The 25,305-nt window shown below is 43.0% G+C and overlaps 1 protein-coding gene across 1 annotated transcript in view; it reads left to right on the top strand.

Annotated features, from left to right (window-relative positions):
• vps50 (VPS50 EARP/GARPII complex subunit) overlaps positions 1 to 25,305 on the top strand; it is a 129,510-nt gene that overhangs the window by 39,402 nt on the left and 64,803 nt on the right. The window contains exons 13-17 of the mRNA XM_034240831.1: positions 11,802 to 11,934; positions 21,460 to 21,545; positions 21,722 to 21,816; positions 23,351 to 23,449; positions 25,115 to 25,205. Of these exons, the coding sequence (XP_034096722.1) occupies positions 11,802 to 11,934; positions 21,460 to 21,545; positions 21,722 to 21,816; positions 23,351 to 23,449; positions 25,115 to 25,205 (504 nt within the window). The remainder of the gene's footprint in view (positions 1 to 11,801; positions 11,935 to 21,459; positions 21,546 to 21,721; positions 21,817 to 23,350; positions 23,450 to 25,114; positions 25,206 to 25,305) is intronic.

Here is a 25,305-nt window from a genome sequence, read left to right as displayed (position 1 = left end):
CCTCCCTCCACGGTTCACCGTGCGGTTCTCCTCTCCCTCCTCTCCTCCGGACGGGGGAGACAGAGTCGGAGCAGGGTGCCAGCTTGGCGGTCGAACATGCTTTCCCCCTCTCCGTCACCACAACGCGGCGGCGAATAACATTGCGCTGCTCTCCAACTCGGTGGTGACACTGGTAGAGCGGTCCACCACCGAGGCAGAGGAAATCAGCAAGGCGGCCAGCACGGCGCTCATTCTGTGCGCGTCCGTTGCTGTCTCCCAGGCGAGGATTTCCGCGTGGGTGACACAGATCCAGCGCCACCTCTGGCTGAAGCAGGCGTCTGTTACGGAGACGGACAGAAAAGTGCTACTGGATGCTCCAATCAGCCCGGACGGGCTGTTCGGACCCCAGTTCCACACCATGGTGGAGTCCATGAAGACGGCCGCGGAACAGGTGGACGGCATTCGCCAGCATGTACAGCTGGCTCCAGCCTGCTGAGCGCCCACAGCGGCACCAACGCCCGCAGCAGCTGCGGCGTCCACGCCGGCCACAGGAGGCTGCAAGCGGAGAGACTCATCAGACTCGCCCTTCGGCGGCTGCAGGGGCTCCGTCCCACGTCTCCGCTCCCCCACCACCCCAGAGACAGGGTCTCCCGGCGGCGAGTCAAAGGGGAGTGAGGCTCCCCCGCTCCTGGTCTGCTCCGCGAGAGCCTCCGAGGAAGCAGAGCCGGTAATTAAGCCAGCTGCCACTAATCTGTTGATTAAGTAGACAGCAGGGCTCCCTGCAGAAGCCTGCTGGTTTTAACCTATCGGTTAATAACCTGCAGAGCTCGCGGCATTCCTCTGTCCGAGATACGCCTCCTATACACGGTCATAATAACCCATGAGCGCCGTTATAACGCCTCACGTGGACAGCACTGCGCACACCTCCACTCATCCCCTGAGCGTGTACACGCCTCATGATGACAGCCGGAATGAAACGCAGCGTGTGGAGGCTTCCTCACAGCCCTTTCGCCTCACGGGCAGCAGCGGCGAGGGCAATGGCGTGGCTCGTCACCATGACGACCATTACAGCACATCACAGAGAAGCTAGAACGGGGGAATGAGCAGTATTCCAGGCTGAGTGCCCCCAGCGTGTACGCGCCTCATGATGAGAGTCGGAGTGAGACGCAGCGTGTGGAGGCCCCCGCGCAGCCCTTTCGGTCCAAGCCCACCTGGGGTTGCCTCACGCCCTGTGTAAACCAGCTGCCTATAACCTGTCGGTTAATAGCCAGCAGGGCTCGTTGCTAAAGCCTGGTTTTAACCTGTCGGTTAATAAATTTCAGTGCGCGCTAATTAAGCCGGCTGCCACTAATCTGTTGATTAGTAGACAGCAGGGCTCGCTGCAGAAGCCTGGTTTTAACCTGTTGGTTAGTAAACTACAGAGCTCGTGGCATTCCTCTGTCCGAGATACGCCTCGTACACACGGCCTTAATAAACCCATGAGCGCCGTTATAACGCCTCATGTGGGCAGCACTGCACACACCTCCATCCATCCCCTGAGTGTGTACGCGCCTCATGATGAGAGTCGGAGTGAGACGCAGCGTGTGGAGGCCCCCGCGCAGCCCTTTCGGTCCAAGCACACCTTGGGTTGCCTCACGGGCAGCGGCGGCAGGGGCTCTGGCGTGGCTCGTCACCATGACGACCAAAAAAACACATCTCGAGCACGTGCGCCCGCTCTCAGAGTTTTTCTCAGAGTGGCAGCGCGTGGGTCTGATGGACAGATGGATCAGCAGAGGATACGTCCTGCAGTTCGCCTCTCCCCCCCCCCCCCCCCCCCCCCCACAGTTCAATGGGATACAGGAAACACTCCTGTCCTCCCAGAAGCTATGTCTTGCGCTCCAATCCGAGCTGCTGGAACTCCTGTTGAAAGAGGATATTTCCAGGGTTCCTCAAAGGGAGGAAAATCAGGGGTTTTCACTCCCGTTATTTTTCTAATCCCGAAAAAGACTGGGGCAATGAGACATCCTCGATCTGTCAGTATTCCACATGCTGACGATCAAACAGGTGCTGGAATGTGTTCACCAGGACGACTGGTTCACTTCCACCTGAAGGATGCATACTTCCACGTACTGAAGAATTGAAATAAAGTGTTATGGGAAAAAGTTTAATACAGTGTAATTCTGGTATATTCATTTTTATGTCACCTGATATATGGGATGTTAAGTGTTAGTTAATGAGAGAAATGTATGTGCGTTCATTTCAAGACTCCTAAAGAGCATGAGATGATTGGGTCACACACAATTAGAGAGACAATGGTCCTTCTGATTCTGGGTGAGCTGACTTCCGAGGTGAAGGGAAGTTCACAGAAGCCTTTAGGCTAAAAGGAACAATCAACTTCTGTTAATGATAAAGATGTGTGTGTGTGAAAGATATGCAGGATAAGGCTACTTGAGCAGATATGTGAATACTGCTCAAACAATACCTGGGTTTGTGTTCTATTGACTTCTCTGTTTTATTCTTTCATAAATGTGAGGACTAAAATTGCTCCAAGCATTGTGGGGTGCAGGTTTGCAGGACAGGAGACTAGATGGGGGGGAGGGGAGCAGAGAGGGAAGTCTGAAGAAGGTGTGTGTGGAGGCTGCAGAAATATGAGACAGCGAATGCCAGATGTGTTTGTTTTGCTTCAAACTGAGACTGTTTGCGGGTCCTCTGCTGGCACGCGCTGATTCGCTGCGACACAGCATCTTTTGCATCTCCCAATGAGATGACCTGAAAAGATGACCAGCTGATCCAACCCCTCCTGTTTTATTCTTGTATGTAAGCCTGTTCGGCCTTGGGTTCGCTCTCTTTCCTGCTGCCGTCAAGATGATAAGTTCTCCCGGCATTAGGACCAGAGCAGGGGGAGGCCTGACCCCTTTGAGAAGTGTATTGTATTATTACCATTTATTATTAAAACAGATTATTGTTTAACCCTCGTCCTGGTTGTTTTTGAGTTTTCCTTCTTTTAAAGCAAAGTCATATAGGATCGGCGCGGAGCAGAGATATCTACTCCAACAGTATCCATCATCCCAAAACACAGGAAAGTCCTGCGTTTTCTCATTTCAGGGAATATCAGACCAGACAATCGTCTGCCGTTCGGATATTTCCTGGCTCCTCCCATTTTTGTGTAGAGAAGGCTGGAGCCACTACACAGAGGAGGGATGAGAGTGTGGTTTTCTCTGGACGACCTGCTATTTGCTGGCTCGCTCCAGGGAGGAAGTCGCTTACAGACGGTACATCTCGTATCGCATCTGTCAAAGCCTGGGTTTCATAATAAATTGGAAGAAGAGCTGTCCTCTTCCCTCTCAGACAAACGTTTATCTGGAGTAGAATTAAACTCAGCCAGCAGAGTGCGGCTCTCGCGAGAGGGGTCTGCCTGCAGACCTCCACTCTCAGGACAGTTCCGGTGCAGACCTCCACTCTCAGGACACCTCCACTCTCAGGACAAGAATTCCAAAATAAAATCACCACTATCAGTACAGTGCCACTTTCCAAACAAGAAATGCACGCAAATACAAAATAAAATCGGATCGTGACACTTATTATATACATATGTATATATCTATATATATATAGATATATACGGACACCTTGTATTGTTGTTACTATCAGTACAGCCGCAGCGCCACTTTCTGAACAGGAAATGCACGCAAATACAAAATAAAATCGTACTGACACTTATATATATTTATTTATATATATAAATACGACATCTTGTATTTTAGTTACACCCACTAGACAACAGTGGAAGGTTCGAGAAACAACCGTGTTTGCCGGGTGCACCGCAGCGGGGTGGAGGTTCCAGCTGGGAACCTCCACCCCGCTGCGGGACCCGTGGGACCCCTGGAAGGTGCGTCTTGGTCACACTTCATATCGGCCGGCCCGGGAAGGAAGAGACACGCAGAGTGGGGGAAGTCCCCCACCCCAGCGCAGCACACCCTCCCGGCCAGGGCACTAGGCCGGGCCGGCGTGGAGGCCCTCCGACAGCGGGTCGCATTTGCCATTCGATCAGTGAGAGGAGAGGAGAAAATGCATCAAAAATTGTCAAAATCCGTTAATATATGAGTGAGTGAATAAATAAATAATAAAACCGGGGAAAAGTGAAAAAAAATAGGCACTCGTGAGGCGGGCAGAGTCCCCTGTCAACTCCTGTTACATTCCTCCATGGTGTCATTTGAGCGGGGGGGGTCAAAAGGGCTTGACCAAGGCCGAACCAAAGTGCACGGTGGGCGGACTCATCACCTCCGTGATGAGTCTCCATTGTGATTTGAAAAAAGAACGTGTCAGAATCGTCACTTCCTGTACTGACAGTGGAGGTGTCCTGAGAGTGGAGGTCTGCACCGGAAATGTCCTGAGAGTGGAGGTCTGCAGACAGGCTCCCTTGGCTCTCGCGGCAGCGAGTGGAGGAACTGACAGCTCTCCTCCGGCATGTCACAACCCACACAACCCACACAGCCCTCTCCGTGACGCAGCTGCTCGGCGTTGGCGTCAGCTGGTCACGTGATGATCCCCTTGGGTCTCTTCCAAAAGGGGGACACACCAGAGTTGGTTCATTCGCTGCAGAAGCCTGCTGTTTTTAACCTATTGGTTTATAAACTGCAGAGCTCGCGGCATTTCTCTGTCCCAGATATGCCTCCTACACACGGTCATAATAAATCCACGAGCACCGTTATAACGCCTCGTGTGGACAGCATACACACACCTCTCATCCTCTGGGCGTGTACATGCCTCATGATGAGAGACGGAGTGAAATGCAGCATGTGGAAACTCCCTCGCAGCCCTTTTGCCTCACGGGCAGCGGCGGCGATGGCGTTGCTCGTCACCATGATGACCATTACGGCACATCACAGAGAAGCCTCTCCCCCCAGCAGTTCCATGGGATACAAGAAACACTCCTGTTATCCCAGGAACAGTGTCTTGCGCGTTTTTTACCCCCGCTATTTTTCTAAATCTCGGAAAAGAACGGGGGAGTCGCCCCGTTGCTGTACAATCAAACATGTGTTGATTTGCACAGACAACAGGCCACGGCTATGGAAGCAGCCTACCTCAATCGCCAGGGAGGAGTACGATCTGCGCAGCTTCTGAACGCAGCCAGGCGGCTGCTGTTCTGGGCGCGCACACACGTTGCTCGCAGAACGCAGCAGCCGTTGTATGCGAGGAGTATGGAGACTCATACCTGTGTCACGCACACTGGCGCCTCAGTGGGAATTGGCTTTGGTGTTACGCGCACTAAAGCAAAGCCCCATTTGAACCTGATCAGGTTCCCCTTAAACTGTTATCAGCCAAAGTAGTACTACTTTTGGCTCGATCAGCGAAAAGGGCGAGTGATTTGTCTGCTCTCTCTGTGGCTCCGTCATGTCTCCGGATCCAAGGAGATGGCAGTTCATCTGTTTTACGCCATAACCCGGCTTCATGCCTAAGGTCATCACAACTCTTTTAGGTCAAGAGTGATCACCCTGGCTGGCTTATTCCCCCCTCCTTACAGGTCGGAGGAAGAAGCCACGTCTCATCTCCTCTGTCCTGTGCGCACGCTGTCTTGCTATGTGGCGCGCACGGCGGCCTGGCGCCGTTCTCAGCGCCTGTTTGTGCACTATAGATAGCGCTCGATAGGGCAGCCTCTGTCTGCACAACGGCTGTCACACTGGCTGTGTGAGGCTGTGTCACAGGCATATGTCTCCTCTGGGGTGGAGAACATCAATGCGCACTCCACCAGAGGAATTTCCACCTCCACGGCTTTGCACGGAGGAATGTCAGTGGAAGATATTTGCACTGCTGCATCTTGGTCTTCCCCCTGTTCATTTATTAATTTTTATTTGAGAGATGTCTCCCATTCCTCTCTGACACACCCTGTACTGGGTGTCCTGTCGGAGTGAGTGACGTCAGGGATCCAGCTGTGCGCCTCTCTCTTGCCTCTCGGCACGCGGACAGCGGCCTCGTTATCCCTCTTATAGGAGGGAGGTTCCTTTTTCCTCTGACACACTTTGTACGGAGTGCCTGGTCAGAGTGAGTGACGTCAGGGATCCAGCTGGGCGCTCTCCTACCTGTCTGACACGCAGAGAGCTGCTGTTCCCCCTCTATGATCGCTGGGCAAGGTGACCTTCGTCTCTACTTTCTCACAGCGGCCGGTATGTATTGTTCCCAGCCTTCACCCCGTCGGGAAGATAGGCATGTTTTGCTATGTTCCAGGGACGGTGATGTGCCATTACGCATGGCACAACAGGCAGGGGGTGTTATTGAGCAGGTGTGTCTGTGCTTCTAGTGCCGGGCGGACCCAGTGGGGCGCAGACTACATCATGCTTCGCCCTTAACCCAATAGCGATAGCCTTAGAGGGCGAAGCCATATACGAAATAGAACTGAGGTTACCAACTGTAACCCCAGCTTCTATGAGTAAATGGCGCAGCCCTCTAAGTGCAGGGCCCCACTGGCTCTACGAATAGCTGAAGAAAAGTTATTTTGTATGGGAGCAGATTGCCGGGCCTCCTTCCTATTTATACCGGAAGGAGGCCCGAGGGTGGGGCCCACCTTGCGGGTGGGCGTGGACTACAAGTTTTCAGTGCTGCGCAGGGGGATTACCCAATGGCGATAGCCTTCGAGGGCTGCGCCATTTACTCATAGAAGCTGGGGTTACAGTAGGTAACCTCAGTTTTCTATTACTTTTATACCTCTCTGTAAATCATTTTTGTTACGTTCCCTCCTAACTAGGGGTTCAATGGGAAGTAACAAAACACCAAAATAACCAGGCGAGAGAAAAAGGAGAGGAAACCGTCTACTGAAGCCACAAAGTGAGATTTTAATTAATACAAAAGTAAAGAGGCTCACCAGCCAAATTGCAAAACAAACTTAAGTAAATAAGGACAACTTTCTTCCAAAAGAAAGTGACTAACGTTTAGACAATACACAAAGACACACTGGAGCACATCTCCTAATAATTAGCAGTACACAGGTTAAACTAGATCTCACACAGAGACATGACACTACACTATACTACACTACACCACGTAACACAGGCTGCACACATGCGGCCAGAGGAGAAGGAGAGGAGCCACTGCAGCCTTCCTCAGGTCCTTTAAGGAGGCCCTGATTGGGGATTGGGAGCACCTGGGGGAGAGGCTGCATCTGGAGACAATCAGGGAGAGAGAGAGACACACACATACAAAATTGAAGGCATTTTTGTACATGCCTTTTTAAAATGTCAAAGGGAGAACTAACTGAAGTACCCATGTGTATTAGTGTCTATGTTGCTAATTTAGTGCAAACAAACAGGACTGAGGTTGAGGGTTTGTCCTTTTTGAGTGTTTGAAATGCCCTCGTTTGGGACTTTTCAGCATAAAGGGAATCATTGAGTAGTTTTCAAGGTGTCTCTGACAAAAAAATATACCTGTGACAAGTTGTCTATTAAATCAACACAGAATGTGGTTGGGAAAACAGCTAAGCACATTTTTCCAATCTTTAAACAAAGACTATTTGTTTGCTCTTGAGCCACCAGTGGAGCTGTTCAACAGATAATGTGTTGATGTTCTGTATCAATACAAAATGTGCTCTACTGTATGTAGAATAGAGAACACTTCTTCCGCTGCTCTTCCCCTGATAAACGAAGCTTTAGAAAATGTAAAAGCTACATTAGACCTTCTGAACTTGCCTCTTAGTTGTGCAACTTAAAATTCAAGGGAAATGGGAACACTCAGAAAGGTCAGAGCAGGTCCTATTAATTTGACATCAACATCTCATCATTATTGGCCAGCCTCATTCCTTATCAATCCCCTTGTCTGTCTGACTTTTTCTCCTGATGGAAACAGGACAGCCCACTCCAGAGAATCGTAGAAGGTTCTCAAAGAGGAGCAGTCGGCTGTTAAAGTAGTATGGTAGTAAACATAGCAGCCTTTCCAAGCTGCTCAGGGTGCTTTAGCCTCATCGTTTTTGTTGTTGTACACGTGTTATACAAAGCCATTATCTCTGTTAGAAAAAAACTCCTCAATAACATCATAATGGCATAGTGATCCATTCCATTTTCTGATGGGCAGTGTCCCATTATTTTGTACAAGACTGACCTTCAGTGCAGATATATATCTGATGGGTGGACCATTTCTGCAAGGCCGTGGACTAGATTCAGACACTGTTGCTTTTTAATGTTAAGCAATAAGCAGGGCCATGGTCATAGGCTAGCTTGGCAACTGACTGAAACTAAAAACTGAAACTGAAACTAATTGGCCAGCAAACTTCATGAATCGTATTATTTCAGCTCTTTTGTGAGGACAATGGTCTCATGTTGTTTGTTGTTATCACATAGGAAGAGTTTTTTGATTGTTTTTCTCCCATGTGCCACATTTGATACGTTTGTTTCTGTTTAGTTGCCTTGGTCTTTCTTGTGTGTTTCTGGAGAAATTGTGAGATGGGAATAGCAGCAAAATGTCTCCCCCAGAATCCCATGGAGACTCAGGCGCAATGCCCCGGACAGAGTTGAGTCGACATGTGCAATGAACCTAGTCGTCACTCATGGCACGTTTTGGTGATGGAGCACATCGAAGTACAACTTGAAACAGGGAGCAAATGAACAGAACAGTTCCCTGTGTGTAATATCAATCTCATTCCCCAGTCTGGATAAGGTATTTGAAGTTATGAATCAAAAAGTGATGAACATAAAAAGGAACCATAGCTTTTAAATGATCTAATTATTTAAAAGTGAAAACCATCGTTTTACTTTAAAGGTTTAAAATTCACGTCAGCTCAAAAAGAACAGCAAACCAGTTTTTTACTGCAACATGGTTTTGATGATTGAAAAAAAGCACTTAACGCTTTGTCTTTTCAAAATCTCTCTGACACATCTCGACATACAGTATGTTTAATGCATAGGGATGGGTAACTTTCTTCAGAAGACCTGGCTGATCCTGAGCCTGCCTCCTCTGAGCTCTCATCGCTGTTGAAGTTTTTTAATAGCATGTTTTCCTGCCAAACTGCTGGTGTTACATGCAATCACTCTTATGTCTATCACACACACACACACACACACACACACACACACACACACACACACACACACACACACACACACACACACACACACACACACACACACACACACACACACACACACACACACACACACACACACACACACACACACACACACACACACACACACACACACACACACAGATAAACACACACATACATTACTTGCATCCCTTAACCCCACATCGTCTCCCCTGACTTCAGTTGCCTGGCAACATGTTGCCGTGATATGGTTCATTTGGTCGAGAACATTGGATGTTAAATGTTAGCCTTGTTTTTTCCAACCCGTTCATTAGCTCACCTTTCTGACCCTGTGGCTTGAGCCCGTTTGTAACTCAAGATGTGATTATCTCTATTGTTCATTTCAGGTTGACTGTACATTAATATTATAACTCTAGGATGGTACCCACCGTAGAAAATGTGTAATCGCATAAATGTCATATTGTTATTATATAAGGTTGTGTCTTTTATTGCTAGTATTTATTGTCATATTAGATACTGAACGCAAATAAGTTGTATACCCAGAATACTTTAATATTTTAGTGTAAGTGCTATTCATATTAAAATAGAACAAAGTTGTTTCGTTTTTTATTATTCAGTCTTGACTTGTCATTTTAATTTTGAACCTGCTCTCAAGCAGATTTACGTTTTATTTTAATAATTTAATTCTGCCATGAAATGTTGTGTAATATTAGATATCAATGTAAAATAAATTACAATTGAATTATAGCAACCATTAGAAGCAGTTAACCTCTATGCTGAACCAACAGAGTGAAATAAAGATTACAATTACTTACTTTGTTTGTAGTGTTCATGGCTGCATCGTTACCGTTTATACTGACTAATATCAGGTAGTGCGAAGTGTTTGTGTGTAATATTGAAGGTGTGAGACTGTTTGTACACACAGGACTGCACATCCTTTCAGTCGTTACTGCAAAAAGCCTTTTTTATAAAGAATCCACAAATTGTATAGTACCCTTCACTAATGTGCGCATTAGCTGTGCTCTCAGAGGTCGACAGGTTTGGCCTTGTAGACTTCATTTGGAGATGAGTTGCCACTGTTGTGTTTACAAAAACATTCTCAGCAAGGTAACAGTGATTAATGTTCACTGTAGCAATGGTATTAAAAAGGCTTGAGTGCAAAGGAACACATTCAAATGCGGATTTATTACACTTGGTAAGAGCGTAATTGACTGTCATCACTGGAGGTCGGATGTGTATTCAACAGTGAAGTGTGCAGTGAAGCATCACCTTTCCTTCATATTCCAATATAATATCTGACTTACTTCTTTATTTGACTAATGTTGCCTATTTCACTTTTAAATTGAAGCGCTTTAAATGTCTGATAACCTGTTCAACTTTAGCGTTCAGGGTAGTTTCATTACTGGGAAAAGGCTGTGAAATTCTTACCAACAACTAACAGCAGTGGAGGCTGTTGTGTGATTCTGCTGCCATGGGCAACCATTTACATCCTTTAGTGTGCCGGTCATTATGTGAATCTTGCTAATGGTTTCCAGTGGTGAATGTAACTCACATGTCTCACTAAAAACTGTTCTAATGAAAGATTTCTGTCAAGTTGTGGTTTGTCACTCAGGAAATTATGTCATGGCATACATTCAGAAAATACTTTACTCCCTTTGGTTTGTGCACGGTTAGGCGTGTATTGCAAAGCACTATTTTCTCTTTGAGTAACTGTCTGTGCGTCAGGCTTGTGTTGTTTATCTTTCCAATGCTTTTGTGAAGGCTGCAAACGCTTATTCATTATCGTGGTGTAGCAAACAAAGTGAAGAGCGGCTGCTGTCCACAGCTCCGTTTCATCTGACATGATTAATTTGTCTGCGGACATGTTGACAGGACTCCACTGGCGAGTTATTCGGTCGAGCCTTGAACTGTGTCAGTGGCTACTATTGTGCCAGCTGCACTTTTCTTTGGTCGGACAATTTTATATTTAACACTCCAATTTTTCCAGAGCTGAGGATCAGACATGTCCATCTGTTGTCTGTTTGCAGTAAAAACAGCAGTGTGCGTTAGGCTTTGTGTACTTTCTGTCGTACTTGTTCAGCTGTCTTGGTTTTGATTCAGCACCACTGACATATTTTATAAAATGCAGTTGCGGTTTATTCCATAGGCATGTTACTGGCTGAAATATCATATACATATTTTTATATTTGTCACATAATGCATTAACCCTAATCCTAACCCAACACAAATCTAGTGTGAAGTATTAAAAAAGTTTTATGAAAGCAATTATTTGCTTCCGGCCGTGGGCTTACGAACATTGTATCACAGCTGATTTATGACTTTCTGATGTTCAGACAAAAGTTAATTATCCACCTACATAGACATTTTTATTATTATAGATGTACTCTCTGTGAAATCCATTTTAGAATCATCCAGGCTTGTCAATTCTGAACTCAAGTCGTCATGCTATGATATAACTTAATATGTACATCAAAGATATTTGACACCCTCTTAATAACATCATTATTTTAATCAGTCCTTACATTAATAAGCTCCTACATACAGTAAGATGAAAGCTTTACTAATGCACTGGAAAAATAAATGTTTTCCTTCACACTGTCCTTGAATGATGACTATAATGAGATGTAATTTATTATTGCTGAATCTTTATTTTAGTCCAGCACTGTGTGTCTCATAAATACAAAAACATATTTTAGGTTAATCAAATTATATTTAGCACAAACATAGAGCAATTCAAAAATGAAATCACTGAATTATTGCAATGTGGAAAAGAGCATCAATGACCTTGTTTTCATTGCTTCTCTGTTTGCAGCACATCACAATGGACAGCTACATTCCCTGCCTGACGGATCTCTGCAAGGCATTGTGGGAGGTGATGGTGAGCTACCACCGCACCATACAGTGGCACGAGGAGCATGACAAACAGGACAGCTCACACACTCCAGGTAAGAGGCTCTACCTGTTTAAACCATGACCTTTTGTAATTATTCAGAAAGATTCAGCAGCACTACTCTTCTCGTCTGACCTCCAAACATACAAGTGCACAGCTCCCTGTAGAAGCATACAGATTCAGGCATTTAAGATACAATAACAACCTCCTGACCTTCCGTCTTGCACATGCTACCATTTGGTGCCCGTTCCTTCTTTTTTTAAAATCTTCAACCCCTTTAAATCTGACTTTGTCTCTTATTCTCTTTTCCATAAAAACATAAAACACCAAATCTGCTCCCTAAGCCGAAAAAGTCCCTCAAAGATCCATAACCCGAACCCTAACCCTGTTTTTTCAACATACAGAAGGTTTATCAGCTTTATAATTCAGAGAAAGGAATGATTGAATCTGGGTGTATAAGAGGAAAAGGGAGTGCTTAATGTGTGCCGGGGCTTTAGTGCAGCATGTAGCATTGTGGCACAGATTTTAAAATGGCATATATATTTCCGCATTTATGAAGTGCTACTTCAGTGTCGAGGTCATTGAATGTGTCATTAGTGGTAAAACACCTCCTCTTGGCAGCAATACAAAGAGAAGTGCTTTACGGTTATACAGTTGTAAGGTATCTCTGTATGCGCAATGTTAAAGAGTGTATATGTTAATTTGTCTGTTGTTGCATTATCACATTAGAATTGGTTTGAAGGTTGTTCCTAATTACATGAATGTAAATTAAATGTAAACATTGTTGAATTTACATTGAAGAATTAATATGACCTGGACGCATGAATGACGCATTTTTTTCTTATGGAAATGTGTCATAGATGACTTTGATTGTGATCCGTTAATAGAAACAAGAAATTAATGTATAGCTGTTTCAGTTGGATATGGTAGTGTAAACAGATCAAACTTGGACTTTTTTCTTTTGGGGTTTTTATTTATCGTCCCTAGTAGATACCCCAAATTCTACCTGTTTTATCATTTTTTTACGTACATTTATTGATGATACTAATATATAAAGCGAACAGATCCTCAACTTGAAACTCAGAAAAGCTGCACCCAAGTTATGGCCCATTTAGTTCAGCAAGACAACTGCACTCCACATCTGTCCAAACCTAAAGCTTATGTCTGGATCAACAAGAAAGTCTTGCTTGTGTTGCAGCTTCCATCAATCCTTCCTTCAGTCAGCCAGTTGTGAAAACATCAGCCTTGAGCAGCTCAGTTGTCAAGGCAATACATACTTTGTGATTTAGCGGTAAGCTCCACAACAAGTTGAATTTCTTACAAGTGTAAGAAAGGAAACCATGCTGGATTTGGTATATCGCACTTCTCAGCTCATCATTTGTGTTGCCAAGGACTTTGTCAAGGAGCTGCAAATAAATAACTGTCAAATTAGCTGCTACCTTCCCGTCGCGTATCGAAAGAAAGCTAATTTCCCACACTGTACAGAATTTATTAGGCAAATGGATGAGGACACAAAGATGCTAAGTCCTCAGAATCCTCATTAGATGCGTTCCTCTTCGCAGGGGAAAGGACATACACCGCGTTTCTTTTCATGAAGCCCATCTATCATCTCCCTATTTGATTGGCTGTCACCTCTATCCTCTGTGTAAAGGTGTCCCTGACCCCGCCTTTTTCCTGGCTTTCACCTTTCTCTTTTTTATCCTAATGTCCATCAGAGTAATGATTTACTGTACAGGCTTTGTCTCATTTGTGTGACCTAAACAGGAAGTGACCTCCATCTCACACAAGAGGTCCGACCCACTGAAGATCACTCCTCTTCTGCTACACACTCACCCGATTGAGATGTTAAAAAAAAGAAAAAAGCATTGAATGTTAGCCAGGTTCTACTTGACATATTGAGCTGGTCAGTGTAACGAATCTTGCCAGTTGATGAAAGCAAAGGTTGTTTTAAGAAGTTCTATAGGTCAGGGTACTATCCCCACCTGACAAACTAGATTTGCTGCCCTGTCCTGTATGATCAGCACTGAAGGCTGGGAGGCTCCATGTGTGTGAGACCCCTTGAGTGAGTGAAATCAAATAACCATGGCCAGTTGGTGACATGTTCATACAGAGCATGGACACGGTCCATGTTGGCTAATATATAATGAATATATAGTGGCTCTCTGCTTTGCGATGATAAAGAAAAAGTATTTTCAGCAGCAGGCGAGAGTCGGCCTTCACACCTTGTTAGTGTTGAGTAGTATCATGGAATATAAAGTGAACGACAGAGCATGCAATGTGAAATAACTTATGCTTTACTGACCTAACATCATACATTGTTATTTTTGTATTGAACCATTCCATCTTACTTTTCTGTTCATGCAAACATCCTCAAGTCAAGTTAGCAACACTCTAACCAAAATGTTTCTCATCTCAACATTTACAACCTGCAGATCATGATTGGATTAATATGCAAGCCCTTTAAATGAATGCATCTGCTTTAAAGGACTTTCATGTTGTAAGTTGCATACAACGTTGGGATCAAGCCTTTCAACACATGAAGCTGTGCGTGTGAATTAAATAAAGGACAATTTGTTTGGCTCAAACTGCACCAAATCAGCATTTAATATGGTAATTAAAAATGCATCGGGTATACGGTCTGATTGATTATAATCCCTCCAAAATATGTTGGGTTTATTAAACATATGGTGCAGTGCTATAGGCCAATACTACACAAAATGTACGTTTTTTTTGCTAGTCGAAATCAGCTGTATTTTGCATAATTGTATTTATTTGGCATCTGCATCGTCTGCGGGGAATTCAGATTATAATTTGTTTGTTAAAGGCTTCACGTTGCCAGAAAGACAATCTTGTTTTGCTTTTTCTCTTCTTAATTTTTAAGAAGATTTATGCAAAGTCATGCAAATGCTCTTGTTGGATGAGTCATAGTTTGAAATCTGCAGGGAGCTAAGTCCCCTGTGGGTTTTGTCCTGTGAGTCACAAAGAACTCCGTCACCCACAATGCCACCAAGGGTCAAACACTGGTTACCGCCTACTGAGTAGCCAAAGGTGGCGTTCCCCGTCGTTCACCATTCCTACCACTCTTTATTAACACTTTTAGTAATCAGTCTTAAGGCTTTTTAACTGGATAACCCGAACAGGAAGTCTACGCCCTCACAGGATCAGCACCCCAACTGCACTGAATGCAACCAAGTATGGGAATACATGGGGATATAGTGGTATAAAAAAGGATGGAAATAATACTTTGTTCTATAAAGTTGAACTGCTTTGGTAATCACAATGTCACTATAAGATTTCTTAAGGTTTTAAATCATGCAGATGTGTAGCAGTCTAACCAGGTGCTATGTACAAGACTTATCATCAAACTGTTTGGAGTTTTGAACATTGAAGTGATTTTCTGCCTTTTAAAACTTACCCTTCAAGAGCTGACATAATCTGCTTGGTATTTCAAGCTTTTGTAGGCCTCACAGCCCCTCACTCCCACAACTGTCCTTGTGCTCATTAAAGGAAACCTAGTTATGTCATGCTTTATCACAAGCTCTTTGTTCTTTTGTTTTTTAAGTAAATGACGCAACTGTTAAAACCAGCTCTGTCCTAATTAATAATTCAAATTGCAGCTAAAGTTATTGGGGTCTCAAGGATAATGTTTGAAACCTTCCCAGTAAAGGACATCCTTTGAAATTGATTTTACTTTGCGTTAACTTTATTATCAGATATCACGACTAGTATTACTTGAACATGATAGTGTTGGATGTGGAGGTTTAAAATTCATCATGAGCACACTCACGAAGATGAGAATCTGAAACCATATATTTCAAATAAATCCAAATACCATGGAAAAGCACAAGGTTTCACATCCATTTCAGAGTGTGAAGATTGCAATCAGTCTGTGGGAGGAGAAGATACATGTCCATAATGGAGCCAGGTGGACGGGTATACTTTCCGGCCAGAATTTAAATGCAATACTCTTGTGAAAGTGCTACCTCTTCATCCACCAAATAATCTTGCTGGTGTGGTTTTCAAAAAAGGAGAAGCTTTTTTCCCCTGTCTGAAGGATAAGACACACTTGTTAAGTTAGTATGTGAAAAAGTGCTGTTGAAATCTGTTTTGGTGCATTAACCAGATCATTATCAAATATTTCCTATAACTTTCTAAACTGTCCGACACTGAAACAAACATGTAAGCTTATTTTCCTCATTCAAGATTCCTATTATAGATTTTTAGAGACAAATGTAGTGAGAACATGAGTGTTAGTAGCGGATGCAGATAATGAAGAGTGCTGTTTAAGGACAAGACTTTATTTTTGAAAAGTGTTTAAATTAGATGAGTCTCTTGTTTTAATAAGATATGTTGTTTGAGCTTAATGCCTGGCTATACTTTTTGTTACCATTATAAATTATTCAGGTGGACATTTGAAGGCAAATACCCATTAATGATGTTTAAGAAGCCCCTAGATCCAATTAATTGCAACAAATACAACTTGACATGAAGTCCTCTTGACGATTCTTCTGCTTTTTGATGAATTGAGCCTACTGTCAGAATCTAAGATAAGCCTGGGCCAATCCCCTCTGCTGCTTATTGTAAGCCTCAGAGTCCGATTAACACGCGTCCTCTGTGTGAAGTGGTGGTCTGCATACAGACTGATAAAAAAGAGTAGAAAACGTTGTGAGGTAAACTTTAGTTCATTGGACAGAGTTCTTGTCAAAGAGAGAATATCAGTGACTAGGGATGTAAATGGATAACTTGATTGATAAACTAATGGTACTCCGTCAATGTATTATTCCAGTCTTATTGTATTGTCAGACCCACAATGGACAGTAAAGTAAACAGTAAAAACATATATACACTGAACAAAAATATAAATGCAACACTTTTGTTTTTGCTCCCATTTTTCATGGCAACTCAAAGATCTAAAACATTTTCTATATACACAAAATAACCATTTCTCTCAAATATTGTTCACAAATCTGAAAAAATCTGTGATAGTGAGCACTTCTCCTTTGCCGAGATAATCCATCTCACCTCACAGGTGTGGCATATCAAGATGCTGATTAGACAGCATGATTATTGCACAGGTGTGCCTTAGGCTGGCCACAATAAAAGGCCACTCTAAAATGTTCAGTTTTATCACACAGCACAATGCCACAGATGTCGCAAGTTTTGAGGGAGCGTGCAATTGGCATGCTGACAGCAGGAATGTCCACCAGAGCTGTTGCCCGTGAATTGAATGTTCATTTCTCTACCATAAGCCGTCTCCAAAGGCGTTTCAGAGAATTTGGCAGTACATCCAACCGGCCTGACAACTGCAGACCACGTGTAACCACACCAGCCCAGGACCTCCACATCCAGCATGTTCACCTCCAAGATCGTCTGAGACCAGCCACTCGGACAGCTGCTGCAACAATCGGTTTGCATAACCAAAGAATATCTGCACAAACTGTCAGAAACCATCTCAGGGAAGCTCATCTGCATGCTCGTCGTCCTCATCGGGGTCTCGACCTGACTCCGGTTCGTCGTCGTAACCGACTTGAGTGGGCAAATGCTCACATTCGATGGCGTCTGGCACGTTGGAGAGGTGTTCTCTTCACGGATGAATCCCGGTTTTCACTGTTCAGGGCAGATGGCAGACAGCGTGTGTGGCGTCGTGTGGGTGAGCGGTTTTCTGATGTCAATGTTGTGAATCGAGTGGCCCATGGTGGTGGTGGGGTTATGGTATGGGCAGGCGTATGTTATGGGCAGGCGTATGTTATGGACGACGAACACAGGTGCATTTTATTGATGGCATTGTGAATGCACAGAGATACCGTGACGAGATCCGGAGGCCCATTGTTGTGCCATTCATCCACGACCATCACCTCATGTTGCAGCATGATAATGCACGGCCCCATGTTGCAAGGATCTGTACACAATTCCTGGAGGCTGAAAACATCCCAGTTCTTGCATGGCCAGCATACTCACCGGACATGTCACCCATTGAACATGTTTGGGATGCTCTGGATCGGCGTATACGACAGCGTGTTCCAGTTCCTGCCAATATCCAGCAACTTGAACAGCCATTGAAGAGGAGTGGACCAACATTCCACAGGCCACAATCAACAACCTGATCAACTCTATGCGAAGGAGATGTGTTGCACTGCGTGAGGCAAATGGTGGTCACACCAGATACTGACTGGTTTTTGGACCCCCCCAGACCTCCCCAATAAAGCAAAACTGCACGTTTCAGAGTGGCCTTTTATTGTGGCCAGCCTAAGGCACACCTGTGCAATAATCATGCTGTCTAATCAGCATCTTGATATGCCACACCTGTGAGGTGGGATGGATTATCTCGGCAAAGGAGAAGTGCTCACTATCACAGATTTCTTCAGATTTGTGAACAATATTTGAGAGAAATGGTTATTTTGTGTATATAGAAAATGTTTTAGATCTTTGAGTTCATCTCATGAAAAATGGGAGCAAAAACAAAAGTGTTGCATTTATATTTTTGTTCAGTGTATGTATCAAACTGTTGCCTTTTGCAGTAGCCTCAGGCAGAAAGGAGCAGCGGGCTTCAGAGGTCTCATAAAGCCTCTTCTTTCTAACTTTTTTATTTTCATTTTTAAACTTGTAGTTTTAAATCCAAACCGACTCAACTAATGTCAATCTATCTGACTTTAATCAGCTTCCACCTGAGGCACAAAAGGCTTAACACAACCTTTTCACATCTGCAGTTCGTTAAGACCTAAGACCTCTAAACACACTTTGATGTGGAAAGTAGGTGGAGAACCCTTTTAAGTATGTGATTTAAAACAGATATATTAATCGATAATACATAAAAGTCAGAAACCCCCATGACATTGATTGGCCCCATCAGTTTTTCATGTGAGGAAAATCATGGTACTGTAGCATTGTTCTTCACAGTTATAAGGTAATGTCCATGGGTTACCCTTCCACATATTTCAGTCACACCTGAACAAGCCACAGCTTTTTAATTTTAAAACACCTCGTGCTGGTGAATTAATTCCCTTTTATCTATCACCATAAAGTGATAGCTTCAGAGACTCAGGTTTCTGAGGAGCTTTGATTAATCCAGCTCCATTGATCCCTTCTTGTGTCTTTGATTTTGGGGTTTTCATCTCTTTAACCTATTGAGGTCATTTTTGATGGTATTTAATTTTTTCTTTAAGGCCCACAATAGCTCCTCACTCACTACGTCTTGGTTGTAAAGGCTTTAAATTACTCATGCCCATTCTCTTACTTTCATTACATTTATTCAATAAGATATACACTGTGTGGGTGTAACACAATTGATGCTGGTAATGAATGAGCTGTTGTTCTGGTGTCTTTATAAGAACAACCTCACTGCATCTGTTTCTCAGGTCAAAAGGGGATTTGTTTTATAGGCAATATAGCTTTTGAATGCCATTTTTTTTCCCGAAAGATTTGAATTATGTATTCAGTCTATTCTTTATAAAAGCAGGGAAAATGGAAAGAGATATTTATCGTGTTGCTCAGAAGACAAACACCTCACCCAGCAGGTTCAGCGTACAGTGGCTCTGTTTTGACTACAGCTCGGAGTCAAGTTGAGTTAAATGATGTGTTTGTATGTTTAAGGCTTTGGGTCTTTCAACCATCTTACTTCTTAGGGATAAGAAAAACATTACCACATGATATATGCCTGTCTCCCCTGTTTTCTCTGACTAACGTCTCTAACCATCATCTGGTTCAATAGTTACTGAAGGTCAGTGTGTGTGATGTCAAGCACATCAAGATCTACACGTGTTTGCTCAGTGACACATTCATTTTTTCTTCAGTGCTTTTAAACTGCAGTCAAAAGTCTTGGAAATTCTTACCTAATCTATTCCCCTGCCCCTGATTTACACACCACTTTTCTGTTTTGGTGGCCTCTAAATATACACTCTGGTTTAATACTTGAAGAGAGTACTTTTAACCAGAAGTAAAAATGAACTCTGCAGCTGAATTGTAGCCTTTTTTTAAATAATTGTACTTAAGAGTTAATTGTTCCCCTACTGCTAAGGCACTGTTATGATTATGTATTTGGACTTCGTCATTTGGGGTTTTATATACAGGAACCATTCTGTGTCTGGATGCTCCAGAAGGGGGGGGGGCTTTAATGACAGAAAGCGCCAATATTGAGGCTCCATGTCCACAAGCATGTTCCCTTTAAAAGCATATATGAGGCACTAAATCCATAAGAGGAGAGAAGCTATATAGCTGACCCTGGCCATACAAATGACAAACCCTAAAGGCAAACAAACCTTGACCAGTGCCATAATCCACAACACAGATAAATCTCTCTATTTTTATCTTTCCGATACATTAAAGGAATATACTGGAAGGGGTAGATGGGATTGGCAGCTTGTTGACTTGCAGGGTGACTACTGCTGGCGTATCTAGAGACGATAAGCCAGCCAGAGGAAAGTATAGCGGCTGTTGTGACGTTGTAGCCCAGCGGTGTCCAAACATTTTTCACCAAGGGCCACATAGATTTATTGCCTCATAGGTGAAGTTATAAGTTAGCTAAATCAATCAAATGTAAGTAAATTATGCTTGATGCAACAGCCTACATGACAGCTTTCCATAGGGTTTCATTTATTTTGTTAGCAGCTCATTCCTTAAAACAGAAGCCTTAGATTGCTTATCATAAGAGGAAATAGGAAGGGTATATTTCAAGGTTGTTATGTAAATAAGTTATTGGGCTTTTTTCTTATCAACTTAGATTTGTTAGAACATCTTTTCAACTTGAAGTGACTGAAAGCGGGCTTATTAACACATGAACACTACTGTGTAATGTATATTCATATATTTAAGAATATATTTTTTTTTGTACAATACAAGACAAGAACAAGTTTCATTTGTGGGCCGCATTCCATCGTACTTTTTGAATTTTCTCAGAGCCGATTCAAAATGCCCCGCACCCCTGTGGTAGCCTCTTCTTCAGTGTCTGCTACACATGGTGTTCAAAGATCGGTGAGAAGAGAAAACACTAAAACACACAGAGAGCTCATAGAGGAGGAACCGTGTTCATTGGAGATGTTGATTTATGTTCTGGCTGTCTGACAGTGACCAGGTCCTTAGCACATAAAACATGTCTCAGTGTATTGTCATATTGCGTTCTCGGTTGCTGTCAGTCTTCGTTCTCTTGAGGGACTCTGTCAAATGATGTGAAATGCAGACTGACAAACACTTTACAAGAAGTCTCCTAGTCTTCAGCTAAAATTCAGGCTGTCTTCATTGTCATACTAACAATGAAGAACAAATCCCACACAGATCTGCAGACCAACGAGACCACATTCCCCTGATCACATTGAATGCACCGGATGAATCACATTATCAAATGGATTTTTTTTCCATTTGCTTCTTCATCAACCTTAAGAATATATTTATTTATTCCTCTAGGACTTCTGATTCACGCTGTTCACACATCATTGTGCAAATGTCTATTAAAAAGTAAATTAAATCCATTGAATCATGCTGGAATGAAACAGTCAAGCAATAGATAGATAAAATAAAAAAGGGGGAAAGGTAAATGTATCCGTCTCCTTATTTAATCCGTCTGTGTGCTTTTTTTGAACACCCCTAGGTGACGCAGCAGAGTCTGATGAGTCGGTGGTGGACCGCAGCTATGTCAAGAAGAAGCTGGAGCATGGACTGACACGCATCTGGCAGGTTTGAAGAAATTCTATCTCCCACATACTGTAGTCTTCACTCCAGATGATTGACATGACTTGTGGGAGTATTTGTTCTGTTTTATGTGATGTTCTTTTTTAAATTGTGTTCATGCTTTTATGGTTGATCCGAAGATAATTCACTAATCACTTTTCCCCTGTCATGTTCCTCCCCAGGACGTCCAGTTGAAAGTGAAGGCCTATATCTTGGGGACAGACATGTCTAACTTTAAATACGATGATTTCATCGTGGTACTTGATGTCATCAGCAGGTACGCCGCAGGAACAGAGCAGTCAGCTCATCCTTGTTTCCACTAATTGGCCATCATTATCTTGCAATCACTGTCCCTTTCGCCGTCATGTCTTATTCGATTATTATTACATTCAGGTTTTTATACTCTGACATGCAGTCTTTTTTTTCTCCCTCTCAGTCACTGACTCAATCAGATTATGCAAACTTAATTACACACAAACACAACATGCTCCTTCGTCCAATTAGATAATTAGCATTGTTGTTTACAAGCACATCAAAACAGAAATTATAATGCCAGTATGTCCAAACCTATTAACACGCCACACTTTGATTATGTTAACTCTGATTATAGTAGTGATACTCCAGTCATTTTTGCATTTATAGACACCAAATAAGAAGTATGCTCGCATTCATCTCATTTCTTGATTTGCGGTCGACCTGTGCTGCTCCGCCCATTATGACTGTATGTGGGAGTGAACCTGTACATTGTCTGGAACAGTTTGTGGGTGGAATAAAGATTGATGTTTTGTTAGAAGAAACCAGCATATTCCAGTAAAGTTTTTAAAGTTAACTTTAAATCATGGGCATTTATTTGTTACATCGAATTAAACTTTTCTCACAATGTGTGGTTATGTAAGAAATGTACATTTACTTCTGTTGATTTAATGAAGTCACTGTCTGCGTTCAAGTTATTATCTGTGCACATATTGTATATGACATCATCTAAAATAGCTGTTTCACGAGTCAGCTACCTGCAAATATCCAAATATTTCCGATGGTTTATTTTAGATGAAGTCTTGTGTGGTCGTTTTCTTTCTTCAATACCACTGCAAACAGCACATTGTCTGTTCCTTGACCGGTTGCCAGAGCGAGTCTGTTTATATCGTGTCTCTGTGCCCCTGCTGGCTCAGCTGTCAATCAAACACACATGGCAGATTTCCTCCAGAGGCTTTGAGGCTAAAGGGCAGTTAAGTTTTTACATTTTTGACTGCAGAAAAACATACAATATAGGAATTATCTTATGAAGTAGCAGACACAATATAGGGATAGATTAAAATAAAAATACATTTTGTAATAAAAACCTTAATATTAGGACTTTATCTGTAAATATGTTCGGCGTGATGATATGCTTGGTTACTTCCTAAATACCCCACAATACAAGACTCGTTAGGTATAGTCAATTACATTTATATTATAGAAAATAATACGTTGTCTCTTTGATTTTGAAAAGTTGTATAATTTAATCCTGCTAAATGTGTCTTTTATCAGCATGCTTTTGTGGCAATATTCCAATAATTTATCGTTTTAAGTGTATTCAAGCAAACTTCTATGAATTTTTTCTCTAACTTGCAGTGACTGAACCATTATGGGATGGTATGACAGATAGTCAGTATCAATAGGCAGCCATTAAAGAGTCCATTTGTTCTCCTTACACCCGGTCTTCTCACTAGTACATAATTAATTGCAAAATCTCTTTTTATTATCTCTTCTCTCCTCTTCCTTCATCATTATCTGTCATTATTTTTTCTTCATCTAACAACCTCTTTCTCCAGGTTGATGCAGGTGGGGGAGGAGTTCTGCAGCAGTAAGTCAGAGGTCCTGCAGGAGTCTATCAAACGCCAGAGTGTCAACTATTTTAAAAACTATCACAGGTAAGATGTCTCCATTGCTTCTGGATCCTCACCTGCATCATGTGACAAATTATACGCACATTCTTCTCAGTCAGTGAGTTGGCAGGGTCGGTTGTGTGTGAATAATTACATGGATAAATCTGATGTGCTTTCCCCGTTCCACATGAATTGGAAGAAAGTTCTTGAGACAATATTAAATTACACTTTAACAGCAGGTTGCTTGACAGAAACTTGTACACACAATCACAATCATTGGCTGCTTTCATCATGTTCTATTCCCAGCGCAACCCTCTTCGTGGTAGATGTGTAATTAGACGGTATATCTCACTGAGCTGGAGGCACATGTACCGCTTGATTACATAACCCCCTGCCAACCACTTGAATATGTATGCTTTGACACATACAGCGTCACATTGTCACATGTGATCTTATTAGAGTTGTGACTGCATGCCAAGAATCATTGATATGATAATTGGATGCTGATTAGCTTCATTCCTGTGACGCAGGTGGGAGACATTCATTTTAAGGTTGGAGATAATCTCAGTTTGAAATTGTAATTTGAACTGAAAAATGGAGCGGTTGAGGCAAAAGAAGAAAAAGAGGAGGTGGAGAATGGCAGACAGCCTTAGAAGGACATATTCTACCCCCCCACTGTGTCCGTGTGCACGCTACGGGTGGCCAGCAGCCTTCCAGCGTGCATCATCTTTACATTAGGTTAATCTTCCAGGCGATTTCCAAACGGATTGTGCATCAGTGAACTGGTTGAAGCCCACTCATCGTCTTCAGGGTGGGTTTATTTTTGGCCCGAGGTTTCAAAGGATAGAATAACATTGTCAAGGTTTACCATCAATAAATATCATAGAGCTGTGCCAATGGTAATTTCTGCTTTTGTTAACTTATTTTCCATGATTGATTGACAGGTTTATTTGTAAGCTTTAAAGGGTTATGGCTAATATAATGGAAATAAATGGCACTCAATTTATGGTTCTCAAAGTGCCCAAAACATACATGATGATATATAAGCTGTTTGGTACAAGGTTAGGGCTATTTTCTTTCTACCGTGCCATATCCATGAACCAGTTCATCGCGGCAGAGGCTCATGCACCCTCTTTGGAGGTTTTTAGTTTGAAGAAGTATTTTTGATTTCGGGTGAACCATATCTTTAATATATTTTAATTCTCAATGCATTTTATGTTAGGGTTATGATAGGATATTAATCCTGTATTTCTGTTCCACAAGACTTCCCTGTCCCTTGCCTCTGCTACTGATATTTCACTTTCACTCTTACTTCAAACACCTTTAAGACATGAGCTACCGCTGTGTTTGAAGTCACGACTGCTCTGACATTTCCTCACAGAAAAGACTTCATATTGACCTAGCTGGTGACCATCAGTGTGGCTGTCTTGAGCTGTGATGACAGCTAACATAAAAACATGTTACACTCACCCACTCAAACCTCACAAAGACACACACACGAAAACCTCTCCTTTTTCACAATGCATCCGTGACCTTTGCAGGTTCTTTTATGTCAGCTTATCTTATCTGGACTCTGGCTGCATGTAAACAGACTTGGACATGCTGCTGGCATGAGGTCAGTAATGGACATGTCGAGTTCTCCTTTTTAACTGTTGCCTCTTCTTATCATACCCCATCCCCGCTCCTTTTACTTTCTTCTCATCCCCTCAGGGCACGACTGGAAGAGCTGAGGATGTTTCTGGAAAATGAGACGTGGGAACTTTGCCCAGTCAAGTCTAACTTTAACATCTCCCAGCTCCATGTGAGTAAGAACCACATCACTGAGGCCAGAAAATGAAGCACGGTAGCTTTCATTTATTCCACACTGTCACTCATCGCCCCCCCACATCACTGCAATTTGC

Source organism: Gymnodraco acuticeps, unplaced genomic scaffold (genome assembly GCF_902827175.1).
Source record: "Gymnodraco acuticeps unplaced genomic scaffold, fGymAcu1.1, whole genome shotgun sequence".
NCBI classification, from domain to species: Eukaryota; Metazoa; Chordata; class Actinopteri; order Perciformes; family Bathydraconidae; genus Gymnodraco; species Gymnodraco acuticeps.
Note: the sequence above shows the minus strand (reverse complement) of the source record. Positions and strands in the feature narration are given on the sequence as shown.